Source organism: Pempheris klunzingeri, chromosome 4 (genome assembly GCF_042242105.1).
Source record: "Pempheris klunzingeri isolate RE-2024b chromosome 4, fPemKlu1.hap1, whole genome shotgun sequence".
Taxonomy (NCBI): Eukaryota; Metazoa; Chordata; class Actinopteri; order Acropomatiformes; family Pempheridae; genus Pempheris; species Pempheris klunzingeri.
In genome coordinates this window covers 11,424,035-11,436,902 of record NC_092015.1, presented here as the reverse complement: position 1 = coordinate 11,436,902, position 12,868 = coordinate 11,424,035, and the positions used below count along the sequence as shown (strand labels likewise).

General features: G+C 42.3%; 3 protein-coding genes across 3 annotated transcripts in view; 2 read left to right on the top strand and 1 right to left on the bottom strand.

The window, feature by feature from the left end:
- Nucleotides 1-236: 236 nt before the first annotated feature.
- dnajc30b (DnaJ (Hsp40) homolog, subfamily C, member 30b) lies at nt 237-1,467 on the bottom strand. The gene has a single exon (XM_070829641.1). The coding sequence runs from the start codon at nt 1,458-1,460 to the stop codon at nt 246-248; it is 1,215 nt and encodes a 404-aa protein (XP_070685742.1). The 5' UTR covers nt 1,461-1,467; the 3' UTR covers nt 237-245.
- A 483-nt stretch (nt 1,468-1,950) lies between these two features.
- On the top strand, nt 1,951-7,578 carry bud23 (BUD23 rRNA methyltransferase and ribosome maturation factor). The gene is made up of 12 exons (XM_070829161.1): nt 1,951-2,123; nt 2,301-2,338; nt 3,722-3,817; nt 4,105-4,187; nt 4,892-4,988; nt 5,099-5,195; nt 5,295-5,345; nt 5,437-5,522; nt 5,765-5,810; nt 5,899-5,960; nt 6,831-6,920; nt 7,113-7,578. The coding sequence occupies exons 1-12, from the start codon at nt 2,076-2,078 to the stop codon at nt 7,165-7,167; spliced, it is 849 nt and encodes a 282-aa protein (XP_070685262.1). The 5' UTR covers nt 1,951-2,075; the 3' UTR covers nt 7,168-7,578.
- An 869-nt stretch (nt 7,579-8,447) lies between these two features.
- Nucleotides 8,448-12,868, top strand: part of LOC139200023 (syntaxin-1A-like) — a 56,374-nt gene continuing 51,953 nt past the window's right edge. Inside the window, exon 1 of the mRNA XM_070829251.1 lies at nt 8,448-8,652. Within this exon, the coding sequence (XP_070685352.1) occupies nt 8,623-8,652 (30 nt within the window). The 5' untranslated portion in view covers nt 8,448-8,622. The remainder of the gene's footprint in view (nt 8,653-12,868) is intronic.

The window sequence follows — 12,868 nt, the reverse complement described above, 5'->3', positions numbered from 1 at the left end:
TCTCAATGTTTGTTTGTGTTTTTTAGATCCTACATATAAAGAAATCAGTTGCTCTGTCAAAACAACCATCTTCAATCATCTGATTGAACACAGCCTGCTTTTGTTTACTCAAGCAACAAACTTAAAATAATCATCTTCAACTGTCAGAAACTGTGCAACACTTGCAAAACAGTCTGAGGTAGCACCCCCAACCCTGCCCCGTCCATCTCCTCCCCTCTTGAGAGTCGTAAGTTGCTGCTTCTATTTCAGGACCTGCTGAGCTGGAAAAAAATTAGGCCTGCCGTGGTCATCAGCATCAACACAGTCATCTCCACCATTTTCTCCTTTTGCCACTTGCCAATATTCTCTTTCTGTATCTCCTGCATGCGCTTCTTCCTGGCTCTCATGTCCCTCTCCCTCTGCAGCTGCTCCCCGTAGTGAGCCTGATAGAAGGCGTCAAAATCAAACATGGTCTTCCCCCCTGCATGGGAGAAATGCCTGGCTCTGTGTTGGTGGTGCTGGTGGTGCTGGTGCTGGTGCTGCTGCTGCTGCTGCTGCGAGGAGCCTGTGGATCTGCTCGTGGTGTCTTTGGAGGACGGTCTCCCTGCACTTTGAGCGTCTGCCTGGCTCAGAATACCACGGTCGTACTTCCTCCTCAGGCTGATGTTGCCCAGCACGGTGTAGGCCTCGCTGATCTCAGAGAAGCGATGCGTGGCCTCCTCGCTCCCCAGGTTCTTGTCAGGGTGGTAGATGAAGGACTGCTTGTAGTAGGCCGTCTTGATCTGGGCCTGCGTGGCTGCAGGGGACACTTTGAGGATGTCGTAATAGGCCGTCCTGCTTCTGTACAGTGGAGGAGCATCTTTAGAGCTGTAGTCACTCCTCCAGCTGTGGCCTCTCCTCCCTGGAGATGTATCAGGATGTAGTTTCAGACGCCTCAGTCTCAGTCCACAGCCTGGCCTCTCTGGTCCCTGCTCTGCCTGGATGAAGATGACAGTGCAGAAAGCTCGGAGCTGCTGAGGGGACCTGAAGGTGTCAGGGTGGACGGACAAGGCCCCTCTGGTCCAGGATGCCCTCCTGCCAGGCAGCAGCTTCTCCTGGAGGAGCGGGTGCAGTCTTGCTGACAGATACAGGGCTGCTGCATGAGCTTGAAAGCCCTCTCTGTTTTGGACAAATCCGATAAGACGGGTTGAATCCAGCTCCAACGATGCGGCACAACGCAAAGTCCCATTTTCCTGTTGACTTTCACTTGTTCTCACCCTGCAAACTTTCTCTGATCTGCGTATTGTCGCTCTGTTTTTAGAGACCGGCTGAACTTCACGTTGATCCTGCGCTGACTCCTCTTTTATCCGACTGTCAGTGACGCTGCAGTTGACCAGCAGTGATCCGGGACTTTCTCCGGAGCACACAGGTCGACTCTGACTGTTTCTCAGAGCGGACAGCCGGTAAATTCCGCTGCCCAGCCTCTGACCGACCTCTGCCATTTTACCGAGACCGGAGCGGCGACGGTGCCGGAAAGCACCGGCAGCTTCCGTCTGCGTCACACAACTGAGAACCAATAAGAGTCGATGTTTACAGGAAGTACTTATCATAGCCGACCAATCACTTTGCAGAAAACGTAGAAGTACAGTTATGTATTTCTTGGAAAAATAAACTTCTGCTTGTTTATAGTGGCATTTTCTCAGAAGGACCATAATTATATAAAAGTGTGACATTTTATTCAGAATCAACTCAAGGACGCCGTTTTTTTATTCTTACATTTCTTTTACCCTCTTTTAATTTGATTTCATCAAGCCTTCTGAGAAATCTGATACTACTGGTTGGCCACCAAAAGTGTAGTTTCTAACTTGCAAAACAGTTGTTTTTTTGTGTACAGTTGGTGGCGCTGAACATTTCAGTGTCTCCTTTCGCTGTGTTGTTATTATTAAACTTGACGAAGAAGAGCTCCTGGCGTCGCTTGCGTATGACGTCATTGCTCCTCACATGTGGACTGTGTTTCATAGACTGTACACACAGTCTGTGTCACAACATTTAGCTCGTTTATGAGCTGATATCAACGAGTTAACTCTTCATCTTCGGACACCCACACACAAACAACAATGGCCTCCAGCTGCAGACGGCCTGAACACTCAGCTCCTCCAGATGTGGTCAGTTGTTGTAGTTTTTAGCTGCTATGCTAACGATAGCCTTGCCTGGTTCAGCGGGAGCACTTTGGATCTTTAAAGGTCCACAAACTGAGACTACAGTGGAGTCAGCTGACAGCTAATTGTTGTGAACTGTTTCACTGAAGTGTTAAATAATCTGATTTGCTCTCATTCCCGCAGTTCTACAACGAAGAGGAGGCAAAGAAATATTCTCAGAAGTGAGTTTGAGCGATATTTGTATCTGCGTTACATTAACTCAAGCACTGTACTTAACTACAAATTTGAGATACTTTATTTGAGTATTTCCACTTTATGCAACTTCATACTTCTACTCTACTACAAATCAGAAACTAATTTCTTACTCTACTGCATTTGCCTGACATCAGTTCTTACTTTCCAGATTAGTTTTTCATTCCATTCCTTTATAGTGAATACTGAGTGTCTCCACTTTTGGTGATTTTGAATGTGAATATTTGTGACTGTCTTGAGGATTAAGTGTTCCCTTGACGGTTGAAGGTATTCTCCTGCTTCTTAAGCGAAATAAACTAACTACTTTAAGCTCCCTTTGAGCCATGTTTAAAATGCATTGTTACAAAAGCCGCTTTTATGAGCTCATGAAAAGTTTTCAGACTTTTGTGGAGAGATATGTGGATATATGAAGATCTTACAGTCCATGATGCATTGCAGTAGATTAAACTACATAACGGTATGTAAAGTCATTTAAATTACCACAACCTACAAATACAGCTGTAAAATGCAGCATACACATTAATGTAGCAGTAATATTAATCCAAAACATCATGTTCAATAATAAAAGTACTTTTAATAAGAGTACTTTTGCTTTTGATAGTTAAATTCGGTTTTGCTGATAATTTGCATAGTTTACTTAAGTAATGTTTTGAATGCAGGAGTTTTATTTGCACTGTGTGGTATTAGTACTTTTACTTAAGTAAACGATCAGAATACTTCAATCACTACTGTTGGTCACTTTGTTTGAAGGGAAACTCCAATGTCAGAATGAGCGGCTCAGCTGGATTTTGTGAATTGAAATGATTCAAAAAGACACACACTGTAGTGTTGGCTGTAATTACATCCTAGCATTGCTTCTCAGACAGAATAATAATAATGGAGCGTCACGGTTTCACTTGGATATCGAACACTGTTTCATTCACTGTTGAAAGCCTCACATTCATATAAAACTCTTTTGGATAGTTACACAATGTCAAAATGTGTAGAGTTAGTCAGTAACTCACTAATTCAAATATATCACATCTTCAACTCCAATTTTCATCTTAAAGAGGCAATTGACTGTCGTTATGGTGTAAACGGACTTTTCTTCGAAGTCATTGGTATATCATGGTTTTAATTCTGTTTTCAGTTGGATTTACCCTTTAGCCCAGTCTGATTCTGCAGCCTTGCTGGAGAGTGATAATTTGACTCAGTTGTGTGGTAGAATGAGACGTAAAATCTACAAAATTCAACAATAAACCTGGTAGCAGTTTGCCACAGGTTGAGTTTGTTTGTTTAAGAATGTATTTGCATTATCACCAGATGATTCATATTAAACTAAGTGAAATCTGTGTGTTTTTTTTGCTCCACAGCTCTCGAATGATTGAGATCCAGACTCAGATGTCAGAGAGAGCTGTAGAGCTTTTAAACCTGCCGGAGGGACAGCCATGCTTCCTGCTAGATGTGGGGTGAGTGAGTGACACCGACTAAGTTTACATGCAGTTTTATACTTGATTGAAACAGTACTGTGAAAAGAAATAGTTGTTTCTTTCTGTTAACATGAACGAGGTTGTCGTTTGACCAAATGTGAGCGTCATTGGATGTGACTTTGACTTTTGCTGCAACATTAGTGAATGAAATAAATTGTAGATGAAAAAAGAACTTATTTAAGTACAGTGATTAATCTGAGAAAACTCAGTGTTGGTGTGATGTTGATGTGAAGGACTCAGGTGACCGTTTGTCCTCTGTCTCTCAGGTGCGGCTCTGGTCTCAGTGGAGACTACCTGTCAGAGGAGGGACACCACTGGGTCGGAATCGACATCAGCACCGCAATGCTGGGTTAGTTTAATACTGTTAAACAAGAAGCTACAGCTGGATGATAACCAACATATTATTAATGCTGTGATATTATACTAAATATCATTTGGGATCTTTGTTATCTTGATCACATGACAAAGTTTAAATGCTGTTTTTTTTTCTGGACAGTAGAGTTAAATGATGATTTCTGAAATGGTCATAGTGAGAAAACTAAATAGGTAGCACCTCTACATGCTCTCCTGTCGTATTGATACCACTAATGATCCCTTATGTCAACACTGTGAAAAAATGAATACTTTTTCCTGAAATCTTTTCTAAAACCTAGACTGTATTCCCATAATCTTGCAGCTGTTTATTTGTGACCAGTTAGAAGAAGTTGCAGACCAGTGCCATTTTGGTGGTGCTTGTTTCTAGTTTCCTTGTCTACATTCTAATGATAAGTCAGGCAACTTATAGATCACCATAGACACCAAATAAACACATTACTACAGTATCACCTTTTATGCACTTTTTACAAAACATGTGACATGTTTTCCATGTTAAACAGAGTAAATCAGAGATTTCTTATAACTGAGTAAGTTTTTAACTGCACAAATTACTACATACAGAAGTTCCTCATGTAATTTTGGGGTTTGTTTACTTGTTTAAGTCTGCATTTGTTTAGAAAGGAGATGTGGATGAATTGCTGAAACTATGATTGAGTGTAAATGTCCTCCCTGTCACAGATGTTGCACTGGACAGAGAAATAGAGGGAGACCTTTTACTGGGGGACATGGGCCAGGGGATGCCTTTCCGAGCCGGCACCTTTGACGGTTGCATCAGGTGGGGAGCAAAGCATGCTTATGCTACCAAACGAAAGGATTTTGTCTGGATTTATTTTGCATCATTGCTGACTCTGTTTTTCATCAACATTTTGCTTTATTGCCCGTTAGTATCTCTGCCCTGCAGTGGCTCTGTAATGCCGACAAGAAGACCCATAGCCCCCCAAAGAGACTCTACACCTTCTTCAGTTCTCTGTACTCTTCTCTGGTTAGCTTCTATCACCCTCATTTACTTCTTCAGCAGAAATTCAATCATTCAGATGCCACATTTTACGATGAAGACTTCTCCTTGCTCTTTGTCTTTCAGTCAAGAGGCTCACGTGCGGTTTTTCAGCTTTATCCAGAGAACTCAGAACAGGTGAAATAACATTGTGAATGGTAGATGTGAAATATGAAGTTTGCTCCAGATTCACTCACTCACCTGTAACCCTCTGCCTCCTTCTCTAAAGCTTGAGCTGATCACGACGCAGGCTATGAAGGCTGGCTTCAGTGGAGGCATGGTGGTGGATTATCCCAACAGCAGCAAGGCTAAAAAGTCAGTCCGAGCTTTTGTTTTGACATCTTCAGCTGCAGCCATGTGCAACTGATTCCTCCTTAATAGCCTGTGAAATTAGCAGCAGCGTACTGGCAATACAAGGCTAATTAGAACAGGATGACATTCATATTGACTAGACTGTTTGTCACATTAGCCTCGTGATTAATTATTACTCATTCAGATGGTTTGCCTAATTTACCTTTTCTGTTTGTCTCGCACACAAACATCTTGTTTGTTTTCAGGTTCTTCCTGTGTCTGTTCGCTGGAGCAACAGGAGTCCTTCCTAAAGTGAGAGAAAAAAGCTAGTGTAAATTATAGATGTCTGCATCTCATTTTAGCTACATCATGATCACTGATCTCTTTTTCTTGATTTCAGGGATTAGGAACAGAAACGTCAGACAGAGCTGTTCCAAACCAGGTCCAGTTTTCCGGACAGAGGTAAAGATGCTCACAGTAGGCAGACAGTGCTCAGGTCACTGTGATAGTGTGATGAATATGTTTTTTGCAATGTTTGTTTCAGTCACCAGAGTTTATCTGGAATAATTTGTTTGTTTGAACTTGACATGTGAGCGTCAGTGTCGTGGTTTTTCTTAATGTGCTTGCTGCTTGCTGCTTACTGCTTGTTTTTGACTGCTGAAGTCGAAAATTGCATATTAAGCATCTCATAGATGCCTCAAAAGTGTGAGATTTTAACATCCATACAAGTGGTTGTAAATTGTTCATTGTTTCCTTTTTTAATGACCAAGATTTGCTGGTTTCAGCTTCACAAATGTGACGATTTGCTGCTTTTGTGTAACTTACATTATACTATACTGGATATCTTTTGGGTTTTCGACTGTTAGCTGGGCAACACAAGTAATTTGAATATTGGGCTGTGAAATAGTGATCACCATTTTTTCACTTTTTAGAACATTTATAGACAAAATAATCATTAGGTGCAGCCCTGCTTTACTCCCTATTTTGTTCTTGATTTGTATTACAATACAGTCATTTCTAAATTCCTGTTTATTGCTGTCAGCTGGTCTCGGCCGTGATAAATGCAGGTTTAGTCATATCTGCTTTGATGAAGCCAAAAGACCAGAGATAAATCTAAAAAGGGCCGTCGTCCTGACTGACTGAAAACCCTGTCAGGCAGGTTTTCCTCCCTTTTACATTGTGATTTGATTTTCAACGTCCTCCTCCTGGTCGCACAAGGAGACTGCATGTGTGAAACATTCTGTGTCAGAGGCGGAGTTTTGGATGCGGTTTGTCACAAGGAGCAAAGTGGAGTTTACATAAGCCAATAAGCCACATTTTGTCGTTGTGAAGATGCCGGTTCAAAAACATGAAGGGGAAATCAGTGAAGAAGGGACGAGACTGGATCTTGGAGAAGAAGGAGAGGCGGAGAAGACAGGGACGGTATGTACACGGCTCTGCTTTAAACCCTTTGAGGACAAATAATTGAATTTCTTATGTTATGCTGAAATATTCATGTTTTAAATAATGTAGTATACTTCAGTTTAGCTCGAACTGAATCTCGTCTGATTTGCTGTATTCTGTAACACTTGCTGACGCCTCCTCTCTGCCTGCTGTGTGTTTGCTGGCCTGCAGGGAGGTTCGAGCCGACACAAAATACACTGGGCGTCAGAGGAGACCGCATTTCTAGCTGTGACACATGCAGCTGTGCCTTCATTAGCTCTCATCTCTGCCACCTCGCATCACCCGCGGAACTGCAGATTGCTTGGTTAATTTCTCAACTTTTTAATTCAAGGGGGTGAGATGAAAGAGTATAATGTTATTAGGGCCAATATTAGATTTGGTTGGATGTTTGGGCAATTTGTTTCTCACAAATTGTGGGAAGATTGCACTTTCCATTTTCACGTTGACCGGAAGACACCAAGTACGGAGACAGACATCTGTACTGATTACTGGTGACACCAAACACTCTGGAGACGGCACCAACAATGGCATAGACTTAAAACAATTTCTATAAATTATCAAACGTCACATTATCTGTCTATTATCAGCTGTTATTGTATAATCTGCAGTATTTTTCAATTAAAAATATACAAAAATAGAGATTTGTATCATATTTACTGTTTGTTTCTCTAGAATATAGACGAAATTGAACCAACAGCCTCCAACATTTGTGTAAACTTTACTGTATATACAAAACTGTAATACAAAAACCACCCTGTAAATGAGATGGGATGTGCAAAATGACACACATATGTAGCAGAGTTGTATGATGCATTAACTGGCAACTCGTGAAGTTAACAGGGAAAACAAAAAGAGCCACTTTCATAGGGGGAAAAGGAACCAAATGAAGTGAAATAACAGATTGCTGCTGTAACTATCACTGATTATTTTTTGGGAAATTGTTTTTTGCATTTTTTTGCTGGTGTATGAAGACCATTCTTATCAGGAGAAAAGTGCTCGGAGGACCTATTGAGTGACATAATAAAGACATATGGACTCTTGATAAGGTAATTATTGGCCTTTAGTCTTTATTTGCACAATAAGATAAACAAGAATGCTAAAGGAGCTATATTTATTATGCAAAAATGTCTTAGACTCCAGTGTGATCTTTAAAAACTTCATTTAACGTCAAGCTTTTCTGCCGCTTTTAACCAGTCTGCAGCGCATGTGACCGACAGAGGCCGCTGTGCGCTTTGGCACAAATACAAACCACCTGGGCGTTATCTGTGAACCTGCTCCATCGATAACCAAATCCAACACAGTTTCACCCCTCAGCCGCTCTCTCTGAGGCGGTCACTCCCTGTCAAAGTGGCCTTAAATCCGTCACACTGACTTTAACGGAGCAAAAAGAAACTTGGAGAGGACTGAAGGAAAGAGGGAAAAGAGATCAATTAGTTGAGGGTGTGTAATGGGTTAACGGCGGAAGGCCTCGCCTCACCTTTAGTGCGCGTCACCCGGTCTGTAAAGTGGTCCCACCATCCCAGCAGCCAAACCTAAGGGGGGAAAATCACCGCCTCTCGCCGCCACATCCACGCCTCGGTCGGTCTCACATCATCCTGTCGGTCTCCGCCCCGCCGCTCCATCATCTCACACATCCAAAAGACGACGGGATCTGAGGGGGTAAGAGTGATTTACCGGAACCATGAAGGACCGCATGCAAGAACTTAAACATGTAAGTAACTGTTTGGTTCTTTTCAATGGTCAGCATCCACCTGCTCTGTGATTAGAGGCTCATAAATGCGCTTGTAGGATTATAGAAAAGCGCATTCACAGCTCCACTGTGCCGGGCGCGCTGGTTGAGCAACAGTTGTGACTCTCGGGGGACTGATGGAGGCTGAAATGTAGTGTTTTATTGGTGACAGCGAGCGCTCGTTGCCACCGAGCTTTACTGTGTGCGTAAAGCAGGAAAAAAGCCCGGCTGAGATGAATGATTTCAGGTGTATAATCATAGTAAAAGTCATTTTCTCCTCATTCACCAAATGAAAAATCACTTTGGTCTCCCTGCTTAGTCTTTAAGCAGTTTAAAGGGACTCAAGAGGGACTTAATAGGATAGACAGTTTGTGCTTAATTGTATGCAATCAGCGAAAGGGTAATTCATTTAATATTCAGTATTAAATCTGAGCTTTTCTGTAATCTCTTAGAATTTAATAGTTATCCAGAACGATTTTAACTGCAAATTGTGCAATGTGGAGATATGTCACCTGTTATTGAGTGTGTGTGTGTGTGGTTTGATCCATCTGGTCAGCTATGGGTGTGTGTAATTGGTCCCATGTCACCCATTTCACCTCTGAGCGTCACAAGACAAGACAAGTCTTATCTAAAAACCTTCAATCACCCACACAGAGCGCACCGTTTTTGTCCTCCTCCACATCTCTACCCTCCAGCTCCATCCCTCATGCTCCAGCCATGAAAACAAAGCCTTAAAACCTTTGGCCTCTGCCTCCTGCCACTTGCACTATCCCCCACATACAGTTTACACCATGTGGTTTTGTGAACTATTGATTGTTGTTGCTTAAAGCCATTTGTTGTTGAATTTTGGGATACAATGAGAACAAGAGGATGTATGACTGATCAGGTTATGGTGCATCATCTATAGGAATGCTGCTTTTGAGCTTGATAAGGCTACTGCATGTCTGTGTGTGTGTGTGTGGTAGTAAAGTGGCCACTGTCAGATCTGCGTAATTGGCAGTTAAGCTGAAGAGAGAAGGAGGAAACAATTTACGGCTCCTTAGTTTTCGGTGAAGATCTAGCTATGAATTGGCCTCAAGGGAGACAATCCAGCCTGGCAAGCTGTGTGTGTGTGTGTGTGTGTGTGTGTGTGTGTGTGTGTGTGTGTGTGTGTGTGTGTGTGTGTGTGTGTGTGTGTGTGTGTGTGTGTGTGTGTGTGTGTGTGTGTGTGTGTGTGTGTGTGTGTGTGTGTGTGTGTGTGTGTGTGTGTGTGTGTGTGTGTGTGTTAAAGAGAGGCGTGTCCCCAGCCTGCCATGCTGCCTCCTCACAGTGTTCGAAGGATGCTGTTCTACAATTGAGAGACCGAAATCGTTTAAATCTTCCTCACCAGTTTCAGTGGGAAACCTCAGCCAATAATCAGCCAAACCGTTCAGGGTCGACAGAAATTGCACGTCAGCTGCTGATTCTATTTTCTTTTATTATTTTTGATCTTTCATGCCAGACAAATGGCAGCTAGAGCAGCTCCAGCCAGACCAATTTCAAGCGCTCCAGACCAAATAAAATTGAAGTAAATTGCGAGTCACAGACTGTTATTTCCCATCAGCATTAGATTATTATTGTTTTCTATTTACAGACTCAAGTTAACACAGCTTCTTTTAACTCATGCAGATATCTTTGTAGGTCTGCACAGCACATTACATCAGCACAGTGTCAGATACATGTGTGATTGTATTAAAACTCTGAGCCAGTGGTTTATGGACTTGAGCTGTAAAAAATATATTATTTCCAACATTGAACAATTTCAATTATATGAGAAAATAGTGAGAAATGCCTAGAACAAGTTCCCAGGGTTCGGACCCAAGATCATATCTTCATACGTCTTGTTTTGTCTGACCGATAAAACAAATTCAAATGAAGGTAAAGTAAAATGAAGCTGGAGCCATTCGCTTGGTAAATGATGGATACATTTACTGATTGTTTCAGCTCTACAAGGGACCAAAACCTTTTGAGCCCCAGCATCACTTTGGAGAAAAGTTTTAATGTGTGCAAAAGACCCCGCTGAGATTTGATGGTGAGAGGTGACATTAGAAGTTGCACTCAGTGACGTGGTTAGCACCTGTCACACCACACTTTTTACTTTGCTCACTACAAATCCACTTGAAACAGATCATTTCAAATAGTATGCACAGGTGATTGACAATTCTTTCTCTCTCACCACGACATCATCTTGAGCTCTTGAGCTGACTGGACCAACCAGCCTTTTGCTGCTTACATATGCCGGTGGAGGGCTGTCGTTGGTCTTTGCTTCAGATTTTCAAGCTGGAAACAAGTTTCCAACAGAAAGCATGAATATCTAGTTTTTGGATACATTGGTGGCAAGAAACAGGCCGTGCAGCCCAGACTTGTGCCTTGTTTTCTACCTGCATTGAAAAGCTGTAACAGTTTTGAATGAGATTTGGGAGTTTGAATGTCCCTCTATGAAGCATTGCCTTTTTGGGGGGCAAACTCAAAGCAGCTGAAAGGTCTCAATGGACTGGCAATGTGAAATGGCAACCTCACCTGGGAAAAGAAACCAGGGACCACTCGTGGAGCTTGGCTTAGGAGGAGACCATGCAGGTGAGCGCTAAGTGGCTCAGCCTGAATCCAGGGGGCCCAGCTGGGCCGAGCCTTCAGGAGTGTTCTGGGATCCCCCAGGAGGAGCTGGAGGATGCGGACTGTGAAGTGTGATTGATGGTGTTTGGTGAGTCGAGTCACGTAACAACCAAACAACTGAACGTCTACTCTCTAATGTACCTATTTGACTGGGCTGCACTCATTCAGGGTATAGTTGGAAAACTGATCCAAGCCAGATGTATTCTGGCTGAGCAAGACTACAAATATCTCTGAGCTCTCTCTCAGTTGAGATGTAAATCATCTACTCCCATTTTAACATGGGGGATTCTGTACCAGTCCAACACCAGTGCCCATTTGTTCCCAAATGTAAAATCTGTATACTTCATGATTTCACTGTGGTCATTTTAATGTAAGATAACATGAGCTCAGTTAAGGTGCAAATCATCAGCAGGTGGAAAATATATTTTTTTTTAAATGGGGGATTCTGCCTGGAGCTTTATCAACTCAATGAGCTGCATCCAGACTCCAGTCTACAGCACAAAATTATAATAGGTTGTTAATGTGCACTGTGGTTGTACTTTTCACATTTATTGGATGTTTAGGTAAGTCATGATGACTCCAGTGCCAAAGCTGTCTCGTCTTGGATTGTTAGATTTTGAGTAGGAATTGAAAGACCCAACTATTTCTCTCCACATACTGATTGTCATCAGTGCATGAGCTGATATCCAGTATCAATCTGATGGCACTGCTCTTTTATTCCCAGAAGTAAAATCTCTCTACTTCACTGCATGGATTTCACCGCGATCATTTTTCATGTAAGATAACATGAGCTCAGGGGTTGATGTGGCACTAAAATCCGAATCTGCAGCCTGCTGTGACTAAATTAATGTAATTGATAGTGGAAACATTGAATTTTATAATGACATCAACACAGATACTGACATCTGGCCACTATCTGAGCTCAAATCGATTAGTTTATCTGATTGTCGCACCACTATTTTTTTCAAATTAGCTTTTTTCAAACTTGTCCTGTCAGCTAAATGCTAAAATTATTTTCTTTGACTTTTGTCTTCTGGAGTGAAAATGTTTGGTTTGTGCTCCATTATGCCAGTTGCATAAATGGGTGTAATAATTGAGATCTCACAAAGATGTCACATGAGCAGCAAAAAGAAGAGGACTGAGCTTAACAGATTTCACTTGATCTGTGTCTTTATGAGTTTCTGTATCGTCACACTATACAAGTTTACTCACCCATGTGCGTGTGTGTCATTTTGGCAGGAAATTGAGTTTTGCTCATATTTGTGTGAGGGTGCAGGTTCTGCTCCATCGTTGCCCATATGCACATAAAGCTACTTTATGAGCTGCACACCTGCCTACGTCTCTGCTCTCCCAGTACCTCATTATCTTGCTGCCTAAAACTGTCAGTCTCAATAACTAAAACGGTCATGTGGCCTCTCGCCTCCCTTCACCCTGTCCCATCGCTCCCAGTTGGCCAAGCAATGATTTAGTGACAGATGGCGCAGATAAGACACGTTTGTCAGCTTTCTTCAAGCTCTGAAACCTAAGGTGAAACATGCTGATGAGGTTATTACACACACCTCAGCGA